The sequence below is a fragment of the Rhinopithecus roxellana genome, chromosome 6 (assembly GCF_007565055.1).
Source record: "Rhinopithecus roxellana isolate Shanxi Qingling chromosome 6, ASM756505v1, whole genome shotgun sequence".
NCBI classification, from domain to species: Eukaryota; Metazoa; Chordata; class Mammalia; order Primates; family Cercopithecidae; genus Rhinopithecus; species Rhinopithecus roxellana.
The window spans coordinates 154441971-154466483 of NC_044554.1; the positions used below are offsets into that span (position 1 = coordinate 154441971).

Here is a 24513-nt window from a genome sequence, read left to right on the forward strand (position 1 = left end):
AATGTTCCACTTAGACTACACCCTTCAGGTAGAATGAAAAATGGTGTGTGCTGAATGGCCAGTGTTTAAAACAGTGCCTCTACTATGTGACTCAGCTGAGTGAATGTTTCTTTCATATATAGTCCTACTTTTTTGTGTACCCAATTTAATATGCTATCCAATGTTAATGTGATTTTTATCACAAATTGGATTGGCTGTTTATACTAAAATTAATCTTTTGACACTCATGATATATGTTTTAAAGTATGCTCTGATACCTAAATAATGAAGACATTTCCCAAGTAGAATTATATGATATAAACTTCAAATATGGTAAAATGAGTGAATTCAACCACTTTCCTAAATTGATCATCTGTTGGTAGAACACAGATAAACTGCAGTCAGTGAGACATAATCAATCACATCCTAACAAGTGCTTATAGAAAACTAAGTGAGGAGATGAAGTAATATAATCAAGAATAGTCCTCCTTTCATCCTTTCTGTTTCTCAGTTGTATTAATTCAGTCATTCATAGAGCAAATGTATATTGAGCACTCATTATTTGGCAAGCACTAAGGATACAGCAGTGAACAAGACAACTCATGGACATAGATGGTTGTGACAATGATAATGATTATGACGATGTTGATTATTATAATGTTGAAAGAAGGAAAACGTAATTTGATGATGACAATCATAACAATTATCATAACATTCAACAAAGTAGATTCTATTATTTATTCCCATTTTGCAGATGAGAAAATTGAGACTAAGAAAATTAAGTACCTTGTCTTGTGTCACACAGACAGAAATAGGGGGAAAAGTAAGTATTGGACCAACTGTATACTCTTAAGCTACCCTACCACCACCACCACCATAATGTATTAAAGACTAGAAATCATCAAACCTTGAGCTAGGCCACTCACAAACCTTATCTCATTGAATCTCCAACAAAAATCTGGTAGTAGGGTCAGTATTATTCAGCTACATTAGTATTATGTCAATGCTATGGTACTATGAAAGTTTGAAAAAAAATTTTTTTAAGTAGGATTCGAACTAGGGCAAGAAGCCCTTCTACTGCTCTCTCTTCCCCCACAACTCCACTTCTTTTTAAAACAGAAATCCTGCCCAAGGAGCTCCTTGCTGGCACTAAAGGGCTATTGATGTTTTTATCTAGAAAGTAACAAGGCCGGCCGGGCGCGGTGGCTCAAGCCTGTAATCCCAGCACTTTGGGAGGCCGAGACGGGCGGATCACGAGGTCAGGAGATCGAGATCATCCTGGTGAACACGGTGAAACCCCGTCTCTACTAAAAAAATACAAAAAACTAGCCGGGAGAGGTGGCGGGCGCCTGTAGTCCCAGCTACTCAGGAGGCTGAGGCAGGAGAATGGCGTAAACCGGGAGGCAGAGCTTGCAGTGAGCTGAGATCCGGCCACTGCACTCCAGCCTGGGCGACAGAGAGAGACTCAGTCTCAAAAAAAAAAAAAAAAAAAAAAAAAAAAAAGAAAGGAACAAGGCCTACAATTTGTTATCCTCCCTGAAGTGTCTACTTGGAGGACCAAACTTTAAACCAACGCGTTTTGGTCCTAATTCATCAGAGTTTACCACTATTATAAACCCCTTTAAAATCTGCAAGTATACCTACAGAAACTGAATCAAAGTTAGGAGAAACCACGACAGAAATGTTCAAGTCATCTTCTTTCTCAGTCATGGGCCAAACACCTGTGATTTAAAAAAAGAAAAAGTATTTAATCATAAAGTAAAACCTTCTGTATATAGTTTTTCTTTAAAGGTATGTCTATAGCACATATAAAAAACAACCCCATAAACATACTCACGAGTTGAAAAAACTAATGCATTACAGTATTAGAAGCTTGATGCTAATTCTTTCCCTCTATAATATGGTAAAAAAAATTGTCTTTTTCTGAAGATATTAGCTAAGACGTGAGCCATTGACTGACCAGCATTAGGAATTTCAATGCCCTCTCTTTAACTACAAGTGGAAGCCCAGATCAGTACAGCCCTTTTGAAGGTAAGTTGGCTAGAACTATCAAAGTGTAAAATGTACATATCCTGTGACTTAATTCTACTCCCAAGAATGTATCTAATAACCATAACCATGCCCAAGGAGGTCTCTAATGTTAGTAGTTATTTTTTTCAGAAATGAAAACAACCTAAATATCTATATATCTATTAACAAGCTAATTGTTAAATAAATCATGGTATATCTGTACTATGCAGTGTCCCAAAGTCATAAATAAGAGCGTTGTCCATCTTTACATGCTGATATTTTAAAAACTCCAAAATACGTCTACTAATTTGTAAAAGGCAAGATGAAGTACAATGTATCTAAAATGCACATATTTGTGTCAAAACAATTACATAAACATGAATATTTTCTAGAAGAATACACAAAAACTCTTGATAAGGATCGCCTTTAAGGAGTGGAACTAGGATCTTGGGTTGAACAAAGATTCACCTTTCATTATTTATCCTTCTAGTACTGAATTGTTTTTACCATATATATGTTATTTTCATAATTTTAACATGTTATATTGTATAATGAGATACTTATTCATAGTATCAACAACAAAGATCTTAAACAAAAAAAAAATTATATATTTATATATATATATATACACAATATATATCTCAAACTATTGGCTGCCTACTTAACATGCATTCTTCCCTCCTCCCTCTGTGTATTGGAGCCCTAATTTTGTTGAGCTATTCACCTTCATCTCAGAGAAAGTCACCCCTCCCAGGCTCCAGGGTCAAATCCAATCATGGTGATTTTCTTCCACTGACCATTTGTTGTTTTAGGCAAGAACATGGGACTTAATCCTGGCAGATGGAAGGTAAGGGAAGTTGGGAGTGGAGAGAGCTGGCACATGTTTCTGGGAAAGCTATTCCTCCCTAATAAGAGGAGAGACTCAGGAGAAATAGCCTGATGATTCTTCCCTAGAAATCATATCTGCACGTAACACCTAGAATTGCTGAGATCACCCTGTGACCCTGAGAGGAAACATCTCCCACACTCCGAGGATGGCTGACTGAAAATATGAATCAGCTGTCTCACAAAAAAAGGAACTGCCCGCAACTGCTATCGGGCATTCCCACCAAACTGCACAATTTGGAATGGGAATTTCCACAACTTAATGAGAGTACAAATGGCTATTCATTGCCCATCCCAATAACCATTCTTCAATTCTTCTTTACTTAAAGCCCAACTTTATGCTAAGCAACAAAGTACTCAGCTAAGTCATGTAATTTCCCAGCCAGTTTTGCAGCTTGGAGTGGCTGGTGAGATGTAAATAGGAGCTATTCAGGGTGTGGCTTCCAAGAAAGCTCCTTCAGGGGGCTGACTCAGCAACAGATGTGAGGGCAGGAGTTCCAAAAGCCATGCTGGACCAATAGATGGGCCCAAGATAGAAGGAATCAAGAGTCCCTGATGACTGTGGAACTGCCAAGCCAACCCTGGACTGCCCATCACTGGGCTTCTTTTGCAAGAAAAAGAAAGAAACCTCTATCTTACTTGGGTATCTTGTGACATGTAGCCAGACAGAATCCTAAATGAACAATGTCACAAAACACAAATGATGCTACTACTCAGTGGTATCACCAGCTTAGTTATCCCGGACATTTCAAATGGGGTGCAGACTTTCGTTTATATCCCCATGTCTTACTGCTATCCGTCCCTTTCGGAAGACACAGCTGTATGGACACCTGTGTCAATGTTGCACCCAGTCCTTCATACTCACGCCAGGCAGACAACATGATCAACTATCTCAATCATAAATAAAATTCTGTCTTTGAAAGTTCCTACCAGTAGATGTTGTTGACCACTAGTAACAAAAATACTAGGCAGGATTCACATTAATGAGTTGAGTATGAAAAGCTTCAGAATCCATGAGCCATAGAGAAATTATTACTATGATTTCATGCTTACAACATACATTCCTCTTATAACTTATACACATAAAATCAGCTTCAAAAACACTTTTATTACAGTAGATAATATACACCATGTGTACAACAAAATGTACTCTTTAAACTGACTTTAAATTTTGCTGCAACTCTTCCTTTGAAAACACTTTTAAAAGCTTTAAATACTGAACACAACCCACAAGACTATGAACATTTTTTGTAAGTTAAAGCCTCCATACTAAAATAAGTGACATTAAAATGAATAATGGGGTCATCAAAAAGTTCAGCGTTTTAACTTCTCATAATAAAGAGAAGCTAAAACTGTAATAAAACAATTTTGTGCTTTTCTATAATTACAGGTATTTTAATAAACAAACATACCATGGTTTTATAAGGGTACAAGATACTAAATTTTTTTCCATATCTAGAAATAAAATGTTTTAAATACCTCTCAGTTTAAAAAGTTTCCCTTTGTTTCTTTCCCAGAAATGAAACTAAATGATGGTGGCGTAGAAGGAGCAAGGAACTTCAAACATTAATTAAAAATTAAGGTTATGTAAATCATGCACTTTGCACCTAAGTCTGTGGGTGTATCCCCAACTTAATTAGCAGTTATTTTAAGACATGCCGAAGGATCAAGGTAATGACAAGTAAAACAGCCTCAACTTTCTCACCCAAAGTCATCACTATAACCACCAAGAAATAACTTTCAGCTGTAAGGGATTTTCTGAGAAATTTCATATTCAATTAATGTTAATCAAAATATTGTTGGCACATTACTGTGGAAAGGGCAAAATCTCAGGACAAAATTTGAAATGAAAGCCATATTATTTAATGAAGTCTGGAAATTTCATGTTTCATGCCTATGCCACTCTTCCCCAACTATATTTTTAAATAACAAAACAAGACTTATAATTCTATTAATCCCAAAATTGCTAGTAACAAAAATTGAAAAAAAAATTGTATACTGCAATATGAGACACTCAGTTTTAACCACTCTCTATTTGACATGGCGGCACTGACAACAAATAGGTTTTTAAGTAATTGTAGGTACTTGAAAGACCTGAACTTCACTGGTTTACTCTCAAAGCTTTCTAAAAGAATGTGTGCAACCAAAGCATAATACCTTTATTTTAATATGTGTATTTTTAAAATATATTATCTCAATTCCTCAGGACCAGAGGAATACAACGTTGGTAACATAGACTCAAAAGTACATAAATCTAGTAAAATGACTGGATCAGGATTAAGATTGGCTCTGTTGTTTTGGTTGGCTTTTGATGCTCTGCTTCTTTTATTATTCCTACTTGTTTTAACATTTCTTTTATGTGAAAATAGTCCATATTTTTTCCTATTAAAAAAATGCTTTTACCTGACCCTGAAAAGGGAACTTGAAGTAATGCTTTTCACATGTCCAACTCAAACTTCAGGATTGGTGTTTTGCTTCTCCTTTTTAATTTACAAAAAAATTATACCCTTGTGAGTCCCAAAGTAAGATAATATTGAGTTATTCAAAACTCAGGAACTGAAAATATCATCAGCCTCTGAGTCATCAGAAATCAGCATACTGCAAGCTACACACCATTTGGATGGTTAATTAACTACAAACATAAATTATGTCACTAAGCTGCAAATGCCTACATTTTTAGTAACAAATGGTAGCTCAAGTGCTTTGCTTTCTTTTAAAAGAAGAACTAAAGTTGTTTCAGGAGTATTAGAGTTAATAAATGACCACTCTAAATTTTAATGCTCTTCTCAAGGCCTAAAGCCACCACTCAAAGAAGTACTTCTTCCTTTCTTAGCATGTAAAGAAAAAAACTAGATAGTGCTGTCCATGAAACATTAACAACAAAAGCATTTTCTTAACTAAAATATGTTTTCAGAAGCTATAACATACAAAGGAAACATAAACATCTTGTGTGCTAAAGAGCAATATTGTTTTTACAAATATGACTTTAATTAAGCCTAGAGGAGAAAATTAACAAATATACATAATAATATCTACCTACAAGATAATGTGAATTTCACAATGAATACTAAAATAATAAAAAGCTGCAAATGAGATACCTTGTGATTTGTTAACATCTTTAATGATCTTCTGAAGTTCTTTCATTTCTACATCAAGTTCATCATAGTTTAGTTCTCGAGATTCAACATTTGGAGCTTGGAACAGAGAAGGATCTGTCCCCAGGTATGAACACTGCAAGTGACCATCATCACTCAGAGTGACTATCACTCCCTTTAAATCACTACAATAAGGAAGAGAAAATGAGACACAATTTTAAATTTCAGTAGAGTTAGTCTTGACCAACTACATTTTTACTCAATTCAGCATCAACACACCATTAAGAAAATAACTATATATTTCTAAAGTTTTACTTCAAAGACTCAATTCAAAGGTTTCAAACATGATTTGTATTTACAGAAGTACAGAAGTACTCCCAATGTTAAGGTCCACTAAGGCAGAGGAAAAAGTTTAATTATTATAATAGCTACCACTTTTGGGGACCTAACTACAAAGCAAATCCTGCTCTAAGAGCATTTTAAGTACTGTTTTAATCCTCATTCCAGCTACCACTTGGCATATGCGTAATAAGCATGTGAACACCACTTGTGGAGGTACAATGGACCAAGAGTGGAGCTGGGCTGCTGGCTGGATGAAGACCAGGAATGAGGCACAGGAGTGAAGACAGGACAATCAAGGGGACAGAATAGTAAACAAAGTTGATACGGGAAACCATCAGAGGTCTTGCAAAAAAAAAAAAAAAAATGTGGCCCCTGGTCTTTCCTCATCCTTTTCCCTCTCTACCCTTAGGATTCACGTTTGCCCTCTTTCCCAGGTCCTCCCATCACAGCTTCCTTCACATGCTCTCCTACTTAAGTGGCTCTCTGGTTTGTTCTCTCTTTCTCTTCACTTTTAGCTAGAAGTAGCCAATTGTCCCATTTACTATCTCTTTCTCTATCACTGTTTTCATTCTCATTATCTTTTATCCTTCCCATTCTTTCACTCTTCCTTCTCTCTTAGGCTCCCTGAGGTCTATTTTACTCTAGAAATTAGCCATAATATACAAATTATGGATAATTTTGGCACACCATTTTTTAAAATTTGTAAGTTTTTGTGAACATGTCATAAAAAGAAGCTGAGATGAATACTGTATTTGCTTCCTCCCTAAGTCTGCCAGAAAAACAAAAAAATTCAACATCGTCATAAGCTGTTTTGAGTTGATACATAATGGATTTGTTTGACTCACTTTTGTTTGTTAGGTTTTCTACAGAAACTTTTGATTTTTTTAAAGTATTTTCTACTCTGTTCTAAAGGTTAGATATTAATCAAAAATAATAAATTGGCACAGTGGCACATGCCTGCACTCCCAGCTACTTGATGAGACAAAGAATTGCTTAAGCCCAGGAGTTTGAATCCAGCTTGGGCAACATAGCAAGACCTTGTCTCTAAAAGTAAACAAAAACAGAAAAATTATGAGAGAAAAGAGACTTTAAAATGTTGCTATTCATCTGAAGAAAAGGACATAAAGTATATAACAGATAAGGCATGTAAGAGTCTAGGCTTATTCAGAATGAACAAAAATGTTTAAAACTTCCCAACGGTGGATCATGGCAGGTAGTCATTTCATTAATCTAAAAGCTTAACTAGGTTGGGAGTAGATACAACCACTGCTCAGTTCTGCCCATAAGATGGCCACCAGCATCCACTTCACCACCTGCCTTAAACACAACATTCCAATACACATCGTCTCCAGGACTCTGGTATAGTCAGTGACATGCAACCTTGTCGTATGGCTTGAGAGGAATAAAAAAATAGATTGTTGTCACTGGTTCAACAGCTAAAGAACTAGACTAGGACTCGGGAGACTTGAGCTCTAGCTCTGATGCTGCCCCTATAGAGCTCAGCCAATTTGGGAAAGTTTTTCTAAATATTCTTGATCTGTAAAATGAGAAGGTAAGACTAGATAATCTTCAAAAACTTTAAGTTTTAAGGTTGCTTCTGTCATCTACCCCTCAGAAAACAAATACTGCAAAAATTGAATGATCTTCCTAAAGTACGAAAAGCAACCCCAGAGAAAGGTTTGAACCTTTCTTTGCAGGTAACTGAAGCCACCTAGTGGCCATGGAAATCCCAACTTTCAGCTCTGACAAGCCCATTTCCAGAGAGCAAACCTTCCCTTCCCTCTGAGTTGTAACTGTGGTCTGTTCCCCCTTCTAGCCAGCCCCACCAAGGCCTACGAACCCAATGAGTCCTCAGGAAACTCTAGGGTGCTAAAGCACAGACCTCTGGGGTGGCTTCTCAGAGAATGTGAAATTCATCAGTTCTTTAAATTCAAACAGGCTTTTCCATTTCATCTTCATCCTTTGAACAGTCCATCACACAGAAAAGCTAGCATTACCCAATACAAGTATTCATCCCTATCTAAATTGATTTGGTCTTTGAGGTGAAAAGTTTATTACTAAATCAGTTTTATTCCACCAGTTTAGACAGCAAATTAGATACAAGGCATTTATCTAAAAAATTATCTGAATCTATGAAGTTTCTGAGTTCAGATAGGAAGAGTTTGGATAACAGAGAATACATATATTTCTTCAGACTCTCTAAAAACACTTTTTACTGGTATTTCATGTGTCCAAATGGTAAAGAGAGTAGCCAGGGTCTTCCCTCACCAAAAGAACAAATTTCACCAGAATGTCTTGACAGCTAAGGTAATTACAGAACTTAAGCAATTTACTTTTTATAAAATCAATGGGAAAAGACATTATAGGCTGGGGATGGTGGCTCACACCTGTAATCCCAGCATTTTGGAAAGCCGAGGCAGATGCATTGCTTGAGGTCAGAAGTTCAAGACCAGCCTGGCCAACATGGTGAAACATCATCTCCACTAAAAATACAAAAATTAGCCAGGTGTGGTGGCAGGCACCTGTAATCCCAGCTACTCGGGAGACTGAGGCAGGAGAATCACTTAAACCCAGGAGGTAGAGGTTGCAGTGAGCCAAGACCATTGCACTCCAGCCTGGGCAACACAGCAAGACTCGGTCTCAAAAAAAAAAAAAAAAAAAGACATTATAGCTTATTTGTTTCTTTTTATGGCTGAGTAGCACTCCCTGATGATTAGTGATGTTGAGCACTTTTTAATATGTTTGTTGGGCTGTTGCATATCTTCTTTTGAGAATTGTCTATTCATGTCATTTGCAAAGATATGAAACCAACCTAAATGCCCATCAACCAATGAGTGGATAAAGCAAATGTGGTGAATACACACCATGGAATACAACTCAGCCATAAAAAAGAATGAAATAATGTGTTTTGCAGCAACTTAGATGGAGCAGGAAGCCATTATTCTAAGTGAAGTGACTTAGAAATAGACAACCAAATATAGTTATGTTCTCACTTATAAGTGAGAGCTAAGCTATGAAGATGCAAAAGCATAAGAATGATGACATGGACTTTGGGGACTGGCAGGAGGGGATGGTTGGGAGGGGGTAAGGGATAAAAGGCTATATATTGGGTACAGTATATACTGCTCAGCTGACAGGTGCACCAAAATCCCAGAAATCACCACTAAAGAACTTATCCATGTAACCAAAAACCACCTGTACTCTAAAAACTATTCTTTTTAGATGAGATTCCTAGAGTAGTCAGATTTGTAGAGACCCAAAGGTGAATGGTGGTTTCCAGGGGCTGGGGGAGGGAATTGAGAGATACAGAGTTTTACTTAGTAAAGATGAAAAGGTTCTGGAGATAGATAGTGGTGATGATTGCACAGCAATATGAATGTACCTAATGCCACAGAACTGTACATTTTAAAATGCTTAAAATGGTAAAATTTATGTTATGTATATTTTACCACCATTTAAAAAAACACATAGCACCAAAAAAAGGGTGAATGAATAAATTTCAAAAATCTGTATTAAGAATGATAATATAGTATATAATTTGTTTAGGGACATTAAAGCCTTCAATCTTGTATTTCTTTATCATTTTCTTTTTGTTATTATTGTTGTTATTGTTGTTGTTGTTTTGAGATGGAACCTCACTCTGTTGCCCAGGCTGGAGTGCAGTGGCATGATCTAGGCTCACTGCAACCTCCACCTCCCGGGTTCAAGTGATTCTCCTGCCCCAGCCTCCCGAGTAGCTGGGATTACAGGTGCCCGCCATCACACCGGGCTAATTTTTGTATTTTTAGTAGAGACAGGGTTTCGCCATTTTGGCCAGGCTGGTCTCAAACTCCTGACCTTGTGATCCACCTGCCTTGGCCTCCCAAAGTGCTGGGATTACAGGCGTGAGCCCCACACCCGGCCTCTTGTTTTTAGTTTTTCAAAAAAATTCAATAGTTTTTGGGGGTACAGGTGGTTTTTGGTTATGGTTTCAGGTTTCAGATTTAAGTCTTTGATCCATCTTGAGTTGATTTTTGTATAAGGTGAGAGATGAGGATCCAGTTTTATTCTTCTACATGTGGCTTGCCAGTTTTCCCAGCCCCATTTATCGAATAGGGTGTCTTTTACTCAATTTATGTTTTGTATGCTTTGCCAAAGATCAGTTCGCTCTAAGTTTGGCTTTATTTCTGGGTTCTCTATCCTGTTCCATTGGTCTATGTGCCCGTTTTTATGCCACTACCACGCTGTTTGGGTAACTACAGCCTTGTAGTACAATTTGAAGTTGGGTAATGTGATGCCTCCAGATTTGTTCTTTTTGCCTAGTATTGCTTTGGCTATGCGAGCTCTTTTATGGTTCCATAAGAATTTCAGGATTGTTTTTTCTAGTTCTGTAAAGAATGATAACAGTATTTTGATGGGAATTGCATTGAATCTGTAGATAGCTTTGGGCATTATGGTCATTTTCACAATATTGATTCTTCCCATCCTTGAGCTTGGGATTTGTTTCCATTTGTTTGTGTCATCTATGGTTTCTTCCAGCAGTGTTTTGCAGTTTTCCTTATAGAGCTCTTTCACCTCATTGGTTAAGTATATTCCTAAGTTTTTTTGTTGGTGGTGGTTTTTTGTGGTGCATGTGTGTGTGTGTGTGTGTGTGTGTGTGTGTGTGTGTGTTTGCAGTTGTTGTAAAAGGGACTGAGTTCTTCATTTGATTTTCAGTTTTGTTGTTGTTAGTGTATAGGAGTGCTACTGATCTGTGTAAATTGATTTTGTATCCTGAGACTTTACTGAATTTGACCTAAGAGCTTTTTGGATGAGTCTTTAGGGTTTTCTAGTCATAAGATCATACTATCAGTGAATAGTGACAATTTGACTTCCTCTTTTCCAATCTGGATGTCCTTTATTTCTTCCTCTTGTCTGATTGTTCTGGCTAGGATTTCCAGCACCATGTTGAATAAAAGTTGTGGAAGTGGACATCCTTGCCTTGTTCCGGTTCTCAAGGGAAATGCTTTCAACTTTCTCCCATTCAGCATGATGCTGGCTGTGGGTCTGTCATATATGGCTTTTATTACTTTGAGGTAAGTCTCTTCTATGCCTATTTTGTTGAGAGTTTTTCTCATAAAGCCATGTTGGATTTTATCAAATGCTTTTTCTGTATCTATTGAAATAATCACATGGTTTTCGTTTTTAATTCTAAGTGACATATCACATTTATTGATTTATATATGTTAAATCATTCCTGCATCCCTGGGATGAAACCCACTTGATCATAATGTACTATCTTTTTGATGTGCTGTTAGATTTGGTTAGCTAGTATTTTGTTGCGGATTTTTGAATTTGATGAAAATTTTAACAATATTGTTCATGTGGGTTAATAAGTAAGGTTCTATGAATGACAGAATGTTATGCTGAAAGGAACCATCAATTAAATCCAATACTGTGTACCCTACTGCTTCTGTCTTAAAAGCAGAGTTAACATTGACAAAATCAAGGTCTCTGAATTATTATTGGTCTGTGAAGTGCATCAGCTAAGCTAAGTCACTAGAATAATGTACTTTATGAAGAATCAAGGTCAAAGATATTACATTCCTAGGACATTTGGTTATTTTGCAATTTCAGCAATGGGGCATGAAATTAAACAACAGAATTTTGCTCAGGAATCTGTAAATAATGATTTTATCACTCAGTAAACAGATTCCTTCCTTAACAAATACATTAAAGCAAAATTCCAGATGGATTTTTAAAGTTCAATTTAAACACATGAAACTACAAAAATATTTATCTCCCTTTGAGATGGTAAGAAAACTTTTGCTATAAGAATGCAACGGAGGAAGCTACAAATGAAAGGATCTCTAAATTAAACTACATTAAAATTTTGAACTTGTTATAGGCTTAAGAATACAACATAATAAAACAAAGGACAAACTCAGAAAACATTGGCAACCAATATAAAATACAACATTTTAAGTTAAACCATGTGAAGTTCCTGATAATCAACTGGTTTTGACCTATAAAAACAATTTTATAGACCAGGCACAGTGGCTTACGCCTGTAATCCTAGCATTTTGAGAGGTCAAGGTGGGCAGATTGCCTGAGCTCAGGAGTTCAAGGCCTGCCTGGGCAACACGGTAAAATCCCATCTCTACTAAAATACAAAATTAGCCAGGTGTGGTGGCGCGCTTCTGTAGTCCCAGCTACTTGGGAGGCTGAGGCAGGAGAATTACTTGAACCAAGGAGGCGGAGGTTGCAGTTAGCCGAGATCATGCCACTGCACTCCAGCCCAGGTGACAGAGCGAGACTCCGTCTCCAAAAAAAACACAATTGTATATATTAAATCTAATATGTAAAGAATTCTTACAAATCAATGAAAATAATATTATACCCAACAGAAAAAGGTTAAAGACCATCTACAGACAATTCACATATAACATTAATACAGTCAATAAATAAATGGAAAATTTTTCAAAATCAAAAAATGTATATTTTAAAACTATTTTTAAAAACGTATATTTGATTAACACCTCAAACTAGCAAAAAAAATTGTATTTAATAATGTGTCCAGCTGTTATAGAAGACACATGGAGACAGAAACTCTTACACACTTTTGATACCAATGTAAATTTTTTAGAATCCTTTTAGAGAACATTTTAGAAAAATATATCAAAAACCATAAAAATACTATTGTCTTTTATGCAGTAATCTACTTTCACGGTTATTTTAAAAATTTAGAAACAACCCAAATGATAAGGGGGGAATATTTTTTAATTGTGGTGTATCTATAATAGAATGTTTAGAAACCATTAAAAATCATGTCTTATGAAATACCTGTTATCAGAAAAAATAATAAATGTAAGAGCAAAATATAATACTGCATGTACATTTTATTCTGTTTATAAATATATATGTATAAAACACAAATTAGGAAAAATACCTAAATGTTAATAGAATGGTGACGATCTCTAACTAGTGAAATGATGAGTTATTTTCATTTTGTCTTATAGTTACAAAATAAGAATAGGGCCAGGCACAGTGGCTCATGCCTATAATCCCAGTACTGTGGGAGGCCAAGGCGGGTGGATCACCTGAGGCCAGAAGTTCGAGACCAGTCTGGTCAACATAGTGAAACCCCATCTCTACTAAAAATACAAAAATTTGCTGGGAGTAGTGATGTGCACCTGTAATCCCAGCTATGCGGGAGGCTGAGGCAGGAGAATCACTTGAACCCGGGAGGCAAAGGTTGCAGTGAGCTGAGATCGAGCCACTGCACTGCAGCCTGGGCAACAAGAGCAAAACTCCGTCTCTAAGTAAATAAATAAATAATAGAAGGAAAACCTTATTTTTTTTTAAGAAAAAAAAAGTTCTGTTTTCCTTCCCCAGAGACTAATTTTGAATCACTAACTTAAAAATTAAATATTTGTGGGATTAAAAGCATTTAACTAGTTTTATTTTTCCAACAAAGCCAATCTATAAAATGTGTAACATGAAATTATTTGAAATATAGCTCAATAGATAGAAAATAAATGGTTTCTTTCATGTCCTAATGCATTAGAACAAATGAATACTAGTTTTAAAAATAAACAAAAAGAATATGCATTGGACCTAATGTTCTCTTGTTTGGCCTCATTTTATGCAAAATAGGAACATTTTAGGTTATCACATTGTCAAAGTCTGGTTTTTACTACTATATACAGATACCAAGGAAATCTTAAAACCCTCAATAGTATTTATTGCACCCCAAATTGTATTCTACCTCAGTAAGGAGCATATGATTGAAAGGCATTTCCCTTCAAGTGCAGTCAGCCACACTCAGTTCACACAGCTCTTCCTCAGTCCCAAAGTACTAGACATGGGCACTTGAATATATTTTAATCAATCCACCATGAATCATTTAAGACATTTTTATTGAGCATCTTCTATACAAGAGAAGCTATAAAGGCAAAGAAGACATGATGCTTGCTGTATGAAAAACTTTGGTCTAATCGGAAGGACTTCAAACTTACTTTAAATAAAAGCAATTGCAATCCAATGTGGTAGACAGAGCACAGTAGGAAGAGAGTACAATGCACCTGCATGAGAGAGCAGAGCAAGGCTTCACAGGGCAGAGGATGCAAAAGCTGGATCTTGACCTACAAGTAGATCCTCACAGATGAAAAACAATGGAAGAAATAAAGGCAGAGGACTCCAGCCTTGGTGACTTCATTCAGTCTTAATGACTTTAAATACTTTCTTCATGCCAGCTCCCACCTCTATTTCTCCAGCCAGACATGTACATCCAGCCCCCTACTTGACAGCTATACTTAGAAGGCCAACAGACATCTAAAGCTCAACATGGCTACCCCTGAGTTCCTGATTTGGCCCCACCTTTCCAACTCAAAGCTACCCTCCTGCGTCTTTCATATTTCTGCTATTGGTAACTCCATTCTTTAAGCTGCTCATCCAGAAAGAACCTTAGAGCCATCCTTGACTCCCCCTCCCTTTTCTTTTTCTTGCAACCACATAAAATTCATCAGCAAATATTGCCAGCCTTACTTTTTTAAATATGTCCAGAATCCAACCATTTCTCACCAAGAACACTACTGCACGCATGAAACAAACATTTCTTTTTTATTGTTTCTTCTTTAGAGACAGACTCTCACTCTGTCACTCAGGCTGGAGTGCAGTGGCATGATAATGGCTCACTGTAACTCAAACTCCAGGGCTCAAGTGACCTGCCTCAACTTCCCAAGTAGCTGGGACTACATGGTGCATGCCAACATACCAAGCTAATTTTTTTGTTGTTGTTAGAAATAGGGTCTTGCTATGTTGCAGGTCTGGTTGTGAACTCCTGGCCTCAGGTGATCCTCCTGCCTCAACCTCCCAAAGCACTGGGAATATAGGTGTGAACCACCACACCAAGTCTAACAAATACCCTTTAATCTGCCCTGGATAACTGCTATTAACCAGTATCTCCACTTCTATACATGTGCCTCTACAGTAACTTTCCAACAAAGTAGTAAAAATATTCATGTTACCTTACAACTCTCCAGTGGCTCCTCTGGTACTCATAACGAAAACTCAAGTCCTTACAAGAGTCTTCAAGGCCCTACATAATACATTCCTCCACCTCATTTTCATTTTCTATTCTGCCAGAATAAAAAATGAAATTGTCTATCCCAGTGGTAGGAAATTGAGTTCCAGGAAATCTTGCCACTGCAGGTAAAGTGTTCTGTGGTCCCAAATAAACTTGAAAGAAAGTCTAGGCCACAAGAACCACAATTCCTGGGCAAGTCCTAGTGCTTCATTGGGCTCAGTGCCAGTGGACATGGAGGGCAAAAGACTTAATAAGACACCAGATTGGGCAGCCAAGGGAGTGCTTGCACCACCTTTCCCTCAACGCCCAGCAAAGTAGTGCATAGCTCTGGAAAATACCCCTTCCTTCTGCTTGAAGAGAGGAGAGAGGAAAGTAAAGAGTACTTTGTCTTGTAATTTGGATGACAGCTCATCCACAGTAGAATAAGACACTGAGCAGAGACCTCAGGTACTCATTCAAAGTCCTAGCTCCCAGATGACATTTCTAGACATAACCTGGGCCAGAAGGGAACCCATTGCCTCGAAGTGAAAGATCCACTCAAGGCAAGATTCATTACCTACTGATTGAAGAGCCCCTGGGCCCTGAATAGTCAACAGTGGTAGCCAGGCAGTACTCGTCATGGGCCTTGACTGGAATTCAGAGAAGTGCTGGCTTCCGGTTAGCACATTCCCAACTGCAATGGCCATGGGGAAGACTCATTCCGCTTCAGAAAAGGAGAGAGAAGAGTAAAGGGGACTTTGTCTTACAGCTTAGGTACCAGCTGGGCTGCAGTGGAATAGAGCACCAAGCAAGCTCTTCAGGTCCCCAATTCTAATCCTTGGCTCTCGGACAGCAAGCATTTTAGGACCTGCCCTGAGAGGGGAACCCACTGCTTAAGCCTGGCAGCATTCATCAAAAGTTGACTGAAGAGCCTGGGGCTTGAGTGAATATCAGCGGTAGCCAGGCAGTACTCACTGCAAGCCTAGGAAGTGGTAGCAATGGGGAGAGACTAATGGGAGGGGAACGGAGGGGAAAGGAAGGGGTGGAGGAGGGGAGTGGAGGGAGGGAAAAGAGTGGGAAGGACATTGTCTTGTGTCTTGAGTACCAACTCACTGTACTAAAACAGAGCACCAGGTAGATTCCTAACTTTCTGATTCCAGATCCTGGCTCCCAGAGAGCATCTCTGGACCCACCTGGGGGCATAGGATATTCATTGCCCAAAAGGGAAGGACACAAGCCTGGCTACCTTTACCACTTGATGATTGTAGAGTCCTAGGGACTTGAGCATATGTAAGTGGTAGACAGGCAGTGGTTATGAGAGGCCTTGGATTAGACCCAGTACATTCTGGCTTCAGCTCTAACCCAGCATACTCCCATTGGTGGTGGCCACAGGAGTGCTTGTGTCACTACTCCCCCAGCTCCAGGAAGCACAGCATAGAGAGAGAGAAACTCTATTTGTTGGGGAAAAAGTAAGGGAAGAAAGCAAGAGTCTCTCCCTAGTAATCCAGAGAATTATTCTGGATCTTATCCAAGTCCACCAAGGTGGTACCACTATAAGAGCCACAGTGTTACTGGGCTTCAGGTGTCCCCTAATGCAGATATGGCTGCAGTGACCCAAAATCTACATTGTAACACCCAAGTCCCTCTGAATACCTGGAAAGCTTTCAGAAAAAGGGCAGGTACAAACAAACCCAGATTGCAAAGGCTACAATAAATATCTAACCCTTCAATGCCCAGTCACTGATGAACATCCACAAGCACCAAGGCTATCAAGGAAAACATGACCTTACCAAATGAACTAAATAAGGCACAAGGATCTAATCCCAGAGAGACAGAGATATGTGACCTTTCAGAGAAATCAAAAGAGCTGTTTTCAGGAAACACAAAGAAATTCAAGATAACACAGAGAAGACGTTGAGAATCCTATCAGATAAATGTAACAAAGACATTGAGATAATTTAAAAGAATCAAGCAGAAATTCTGGAATTGAAAAATGCAACTGACATAATGAAGAATGCATCAGAGTGCCTCACCAACAGAACTAATCAAGTCAAAGAATTAGTAAGCTTGAAGACAGGCTATTTGAAAATATACAGTCAGAGGAAACAAAAGAAAAAATAATTTAAAAATAATAAAGCATACCTACAAAATCTAGAAAATAGCCTCAAAATGGTAAATCTAAGAGGTATTAGCCTCGAAGAGGAGGTAGAGACAAAGATAGAGGTAGGAAGTTTACTCAAAGAGTTAATAACAGAACTTCACAAACCTAGAGAAAGATACCAATATTGAAGTACAAGGAGGTTACAGAACAGCAAGCAGATTTGACACAGATAAGACTACTGCAAGATCATTAATAATCAAACTCCAAAAGGCAAGGATAAACAAAGCATCCTAAAAGCAAGAAGAGAAAAGAAACAAACGCCTTACAATGGAGTTCCAGTATGTCTGGCAGAAAACTTCTCAATGGGAACTTTACAAGCCAGGAGAGAGTGTCATGATATATTTAAAGTGGTGAAAGAAAAAAAAAAAGAACTTTTCCTAGAATAGTATATCCAGCAAAAGTATCCATCAAACATGAAGGAGAAATAAAGATTCTCCCAAACAAAAGCTGATAGATTTCATCAACACTAGATCTGCCCTACAAGAAATGCTAAAGGGAGTTCTTCAATCTGAAGAAAAAAAAAAAAATGTTAACAAGTAATAAGAAATCATCTGAAGGTACAAAACTCACTGGTAATAGCAGGGACACAGAAAAATACAGAATAGTACAACACTGTAATTGTGGTGTGTGAACTACTCTATCTTGAGTAAGAAGACTAAAGATGAACTGAATCAAAAATAAGAGCTACAACAATGTTTTGAAACATAGATAGTAAAATAAGATATAAAGAGAAACAATAAAAGTTAAAAAGCAGAGGGACAAAGTTAACTGTAGAGTTTTTATCAGTTTTCTCTTTGTTTCTTTGATTTATTTGCTTGTTTATGAAATCAGAGTTAGGTGTTCATCAGTTTAAAATAATAGGTTATAAGATCATATTTGCAAGCCTCATGGTAAACTCAAATCAAAACGCATACAACAGATAAACAAAAGATAAAGAGCAAGAAATTAAAACGTACCACCAGAGAAATATAACTTTCACTAAAAGGAAGACAGGGGTCCAGGAATTGTGGCTCACGCCTGTAATCCCAACACTTTGCGATCCCGAGGCAGGTGGATTACTTGAGGTCAAGAGTTCAAGACCAGCCTGGCCAACATGGTAAAACCCTGTCTCTACCAAAAATACAAAAATTAGCCAGGCATGGTGGCACATGCCTGTAATCTCAGCTGCTCGAGAGGCTGAGGCAGGAGAATTGCTTGAACCCGTGAGGCAGAAGTTGCAGTGAGCTGAGATCACACCACTGCACTCCGGCCTAGGTGACAGAGCAAGACCTCGTCAAAAAAAAAAAAGGAAGACGCAAATGAAGAAAAGAAGGAGGAGAAGACCAGAAACCACAGAACAAAATGGCAGGGGTACGTCCTTACTTATTAATAATGAAAGCTGAACATAAAAGTACTAAACTGTACAATCAAAAGACATACAGTGGCTTAATGAATTTTTTTTAAAAAAGACCCAGTGATCAGCTGCCTACAATGACATGCTTCACATGTAAAGATACAAACAGACTAATAATAAAAGGATGATAAAAGATATTCCATGCCAGTGGAAACCAAAGAAGACAAGAAGTGGCTATATTTATATCAGACAAAATAGATTTCACAACAAAAACTATAAAAAGAGATGAAGGAAGTCATTATATAATGATTAAAAAACTCAATTAACCAGAAGACTTAAAAATTGTAAATATATATGCACCCAACACTGGAGCATCCAAATAAATAAAGCAAATATTACTAGAGCAAAAGACACAGATAGAATCCTGTAAAATAACAGCTAAAGACTTCAGCACATCACTTTCAATATTGAACAGATCTTTCAGACACAAAATAAACAAAGAAACATCGGATTAACCAGCATTACAAACGAAATAGAGGTAACATATACTTACAGAACATTTCATCTAACGGCTGCAGAATACACACTGTTTTCTTCAGCAAATGGATCATTCTCAAAAACAGACAAAATGTTAGGCCACAAAACAAGTCTTAAAACATTCAAAAAACCTGAAATAACATCAAAAATATTCTCTGACCAAAATGGAATAAAACTAGAAATCAATAACAAGAGGTATTTTGGAAACTATGCAAACACATGGAAATTAAACAATAATTAATGAACAGTGGATCAATGAAGACATTAAAAGGAAACTGAAAATTTTCTTGAAATAAATGATAATGGAAACATAATATTCCAAAACCTATGGGATACTTTACCACTAAGTACTAAGAGGGAACTTTACCACTATAAGCATCTACAGTTAAAAAGTAGAAAAACTTCAAATAAACAACCTAATCATGCATCTTAAAGAATCTGAAAAGTAAGAGCAAATCAAATGAATTTTTTTTAAAAAAACTAGTAAAAGAGAAAAGTAGTAAAAGAGAAAAATAATAAACATCACAGCAGAAATAAATGACATTGAAAAAAGAAAATAATACAAAAATCAATTAAAGAAAAGGTTGTTCTTTGAGAAGATAAACAAAATGAACAAATTTTTAGCCAGACTAAGAAAAAAAGACAGAATGCCCAAATAAGTAAAATCAGAGAGTAAAAGAGAGACAGCACAACTTATATTGCAAAAATTCAAAGGATCATTAGTGGCTACTATGAGCAACTATATGCCAATAAATTGGTAAACCTAGAAGAAATGGACAAATTCCTAGACACATACAAATATACCAAGATTGAACCATGAGGAAATCCAAAACCTAAACAGACCAAAAACAAGTAATGAGATTGATGCCATAATAAAGTTTCCCAGTCAAAAAGAAAAAAAAAAAAAAAAAAAAAAAAAAAAAAAAAAAAAAAAAAAAAAAACAGGCCTGAGACCCAATGATTTCACCGTTGAATTATACCAAATATGTTTTAAAAACTAATACCAATTCTACTTCAATTATTACAAAAAAAAAAGAGGGGGAGGGAATACTTCCAAACTCGTTCCACAAAACCAGTATTATCCTGAAACCAAAATAAAGCAAAAACATATCAAAAACAGAAAATTACAGGCCAATAAAACTGATGAACATTGATGCAAAGACCCTCAACAAAATACTAGTAAAGCAACTTCAAAACGCATTAAAAAGATCATTCATTAGGACCAAGTGGGATTTATCCCTAGGATGCTGGCATAGTTCAACATATGCAAATCAATCATTGTGGTACATCAAGTCAACACAATGAAGGACAAAAACCATACAATCATTTCAACTGATGATGAAAAAAAGGTATTTGATAATATTCAACATCCTTTCATGATAAAAAAAAAAAAAAACCCTAAAAAAACTGGGTATAGAAGGAATACACCTCAACACAACAAAAGCCATATAAGACAGACCCATAGCTAATATCATACTGAATGGGAAAAAATGAAAGCCTTTCCTCCAAGATCTGGAACATGACAAGGATGCCCACTTTCACCACTGTTATTCAACATAGTACTGTAAATCCTACCTATCAATTGAACAAGACAAAGAAATAAAGGTCATCCAAAATTGAAAGGGAAGAAGGTAAATTGCCCTTGTTTGTAGACAATATGATACTACATTTGGAAAGAACTAAAGACTCCACCAAAAAACTATTACAACAAATTCCGTAAAGTTGCAAGATACAAAATCAACACACAAAAATCAGTAGTATTTCTATATGCCAATAGTGAACAATCTGAAGAAGACATCAAGAAAGTAATCCCATTTACAAAGGCTACAAAGAAAATTAAATACCTAGGAATTAACTAAGGAAAAAAAGGTCTCTACAATGAAAACTATAAAACACTTTTGAAAAAAATTGAAGAGGACAGAAAAAAATGGCAAGATATTCCATGTTCATGAATTGGAAGAATCAATATTGCTAAAATGTCCATACTACCCAAAGCAATCTATACATTCAATGATCTTCCTATAAAAATACTACTGACATTCTTCAGAGAAATAGAAAAAAAAAAAATCCAACAATTTACATGGAAGCACAAAAGACCCAGAATAGCCAAATCTATCTTTAGCAAGAACAACAAAACTGGAAGGATTACATTATCTGACTTCAAATTAAACTACAGAGCTATGGTGACCAAAACAGCACAGTACTGGCATAAAAACAGACACAAAGACCAATGGAACAGAAGAGAGAACCCAGAAACATCATTGTAGATGAATGTATTTACACTGAAATAATTTTTGATAAAGCTGTCAAGAACATATACTGGGGAAAGGACAGTCTCTTCAATAAGTAAGGCTGGGAATACTGGATATCTATATGTAAAAGAATGAAACTAGACCCCTCTCCCCATGTACAAAACTCAACTCAAAATGGATTAAAGACTGAAATCTTTTATCTCAAACTACGAAACTACTACAAAAAAAAAACATTGAGAACATTGAGGAAACTCTTCAGGACTACAACGAGATATAATCTCACCTCAGTTAAAAGGGCTTTTATCTAAAAGTCAGGAAATAACAAATGCTGACAAAAATGTGAAGAAAAGGGAACACTCATACATTGTTGTTGGAAATGGAAATTAGTACAACCACTATGAAGAGCAGTTTCAAAGTTCCTCAAAAAACTAAAAATAGAGCTACCATATGATCTAGCAATCCCACTCCCTGTTATATACCCAAAAGAAAGGAAATCGGTAGATTGCAGCACTATTCACAATAGTCAAGATTTGGAAGCAACTTAATGTACATCAAGAGATGAATGGATAAAGAAAATGTTGTTATATATACACAATGGAATACTATTCAGCCATAAAAAGAATGAGATCCTGTCATTTGCAACAAGGATGGAACTGCAGGTCATTATACTAAGTGAAATAAGCCAGGCACAGAAAGACAAAGTTTGCATGTTTTGGCTTATTTATGGCAGCTAAAAATTAAAACAATTGAATTCATGAACATAAAGATTAGAACAATGATTACCAGACGCTGGGAAGGGTAGTGGGAGAAGGATGGATAATGGATACAAAAATATAGATAGGAAGAATGAATAAGATCTAGTATTTGCTAGCACAACAGGGTGACTACAGTCAGTAATAATTTTTTGTACATTTAAAAATAGCTAAAGAGTATAACTTAATTCTTTGTAATACAAAGAAGGGATAAATGCTTGAAGTGAGGAAACCCCCATTGCCCTGTTGTGATTATTATGCATTGTAGGCCTGTATCAAAACATCTCCTGTATCCCATAAATATATACCACTACTATGTGCCCACAAAAATTAAAAATACTTTTTTATATGTTTGTGGCCATTTGTATATCTTCTTTTGAGAACTGTCTACTCATGTCATTGGCCCACTTTTTGACAGGATGGTTTGGTTTTTTTCTTACTAATTTGTTTGAGTTCCTTGTAAATTCTGGATATTAGTCCTTTGTCAGATATATCGATTGTGAAGATTTTTTCCCACTCTGTGGGTTGTCTGTTTACTCTGCTGACTGTTCTTTTTGCTGTGTAGAAGCTCTTTAGTTTAATTAAGTCCCACTTATCTATCTTTGTTCTTGTTGCATTTGCTTTTGGGTTCTTGGTCATGAAAAGATATTCAACATCACTAATGATCAGAAAAATGCAAATCAAAACCACAATGTAATACCACCTTACTCCTGCAAAAAAAAAAAAAAAAAAAAAAAAAAAAAAGGCCATAAAAAAAAAAAAAAATAGATGTTGGCATATATGGGGTGAAAAGGGAACACTTCTATACTGCCGGTGGGAATGTAAACTAGTATAACCACTGTGGAAATCAGTGTGGAGATTCCTTAAAGAACTAAAAGTTGAACTACCATTTGATCCAGCAATCCCACTACTGGGTATCTACCCAGAGGAAAAGAAGTCATTTTATGAAAAAGATGCTAAAAAAAAAAAAAAAAAAAAAGAAAAAGAAAAAGATGCTTACACATGCATGTTTATAGCAGCACAATTTGCAATTGCAAAAATATGGAACCAGTCCAAATGCCCATCAATCAATGAGTGGATAAAGAAAACTGTGGTATATATATACAATGGAATACTTCTCAGCCATGAAAAGGAGTGAATTAATGGCATTTGCAGCAACCTGGATGGAACTAGAGACTATTATTCCTTTTTTTTTTTTTTTTTTTTTTTGAGACAGAGTCTTGCTCTGTCACCCAGGCTGGAGTGCAGTGGCACGATCTTGGCTCACTGCAACCTCTGCCTCCCAGGTTCAAGCAATTCTCCTGCCTCAGCCTCCCAAGTAGCTGGGATTACAGGCACCCACCACCATGCCCAGCTAACTTTTGTATTTTTAGTGGAGACGGGGTTTCACCATGTTGGCCAGGCTGGTCTCGAACTCCTGACCTCATGATCCGCCCACCTCAGCCTCCCAAAGTGCTGGGATTACAGGCATGAGCCACTGCACCCAGCCCTGGAGACTATTATTCTAAGTGAAGTAACTCAGGAATGGAAAATCAAACATCGTATGTTGTCACTCTTAAGTGGGAGCTAAGCTATGAGAATGCAAAGGCATAAGAATGATACAATGGACTTTGGGGCCTGGGGTGGGGAAGGAGAGGAATGGGGGTGAGGGATAAAAGACTACAAATTGGGTTCAGTGTATACTGCTTGGATGATGGGTGCTCCAAAAATCTCACAAATCACCACTAAAGAACTTACTCATGTAACCAAATACCCCCATTCCCCAAAAACCTACAGAAATTAAAATGTTTTTTAAAAAATAATAATTTTTTTAAAAAAGTAAAGTAGCCAGACTAGATACAGATACATAAATAGAGATCTCAAAGGAACTTGAACCAGGCAGTGAGAATATGGGATTGAAGGGTAGGGACAATGGTTACAAGGTATCTCACTGTCTGAAAAAGTGACATTTAAGCCACAATATAAAGAAGAGAGACTTGGGGAGGGAGGAGCAAAGCTATAAGAGGACAAATGTTGTAAAAAGCTTCTTCAAAAAGGACCAACTCCAAAAGAAGCAGATACATGAAACATCCAGTGAAATAAGGAAGCCAAGACTGGCAAGAGCAAAGAAAACTCAGAGGGCAATTAAGTCAAAATGGGCCA

The 24513-nt window shown here is 36.8% G+C and overlaps 1 protein-coding gene across 4 annotated transcripts in view; it reads right to left on the bottom strand.

Moving 5' to 3' along the window:
- BBS9 (Bardet-Biedl syndrome 9) overlaps positions 1-24513 on the bottom strand; it is a 617615-nt gene that overhangs the window by 370509 nt on the left and 222593 nt on the right. For all 4 annotated transcript variants that reach the window (XM_030932359.1, XM_030932358.1, XM_030932357.1 and 1 more), the window contains 2 exons: positions 5973-6154; positions 1624-1700 (listed from right to left, as the gene is read on the bottom strand). In XM_030932359.1, coding sequence (XP_030788219.1) covers positions 1624-1700; positions 5973-6154 — 259 coding nt within the window. The remainder of the gene's footprint in view (positions 1-1623; positions 1701-5972; positions 6155-24513) is intronic.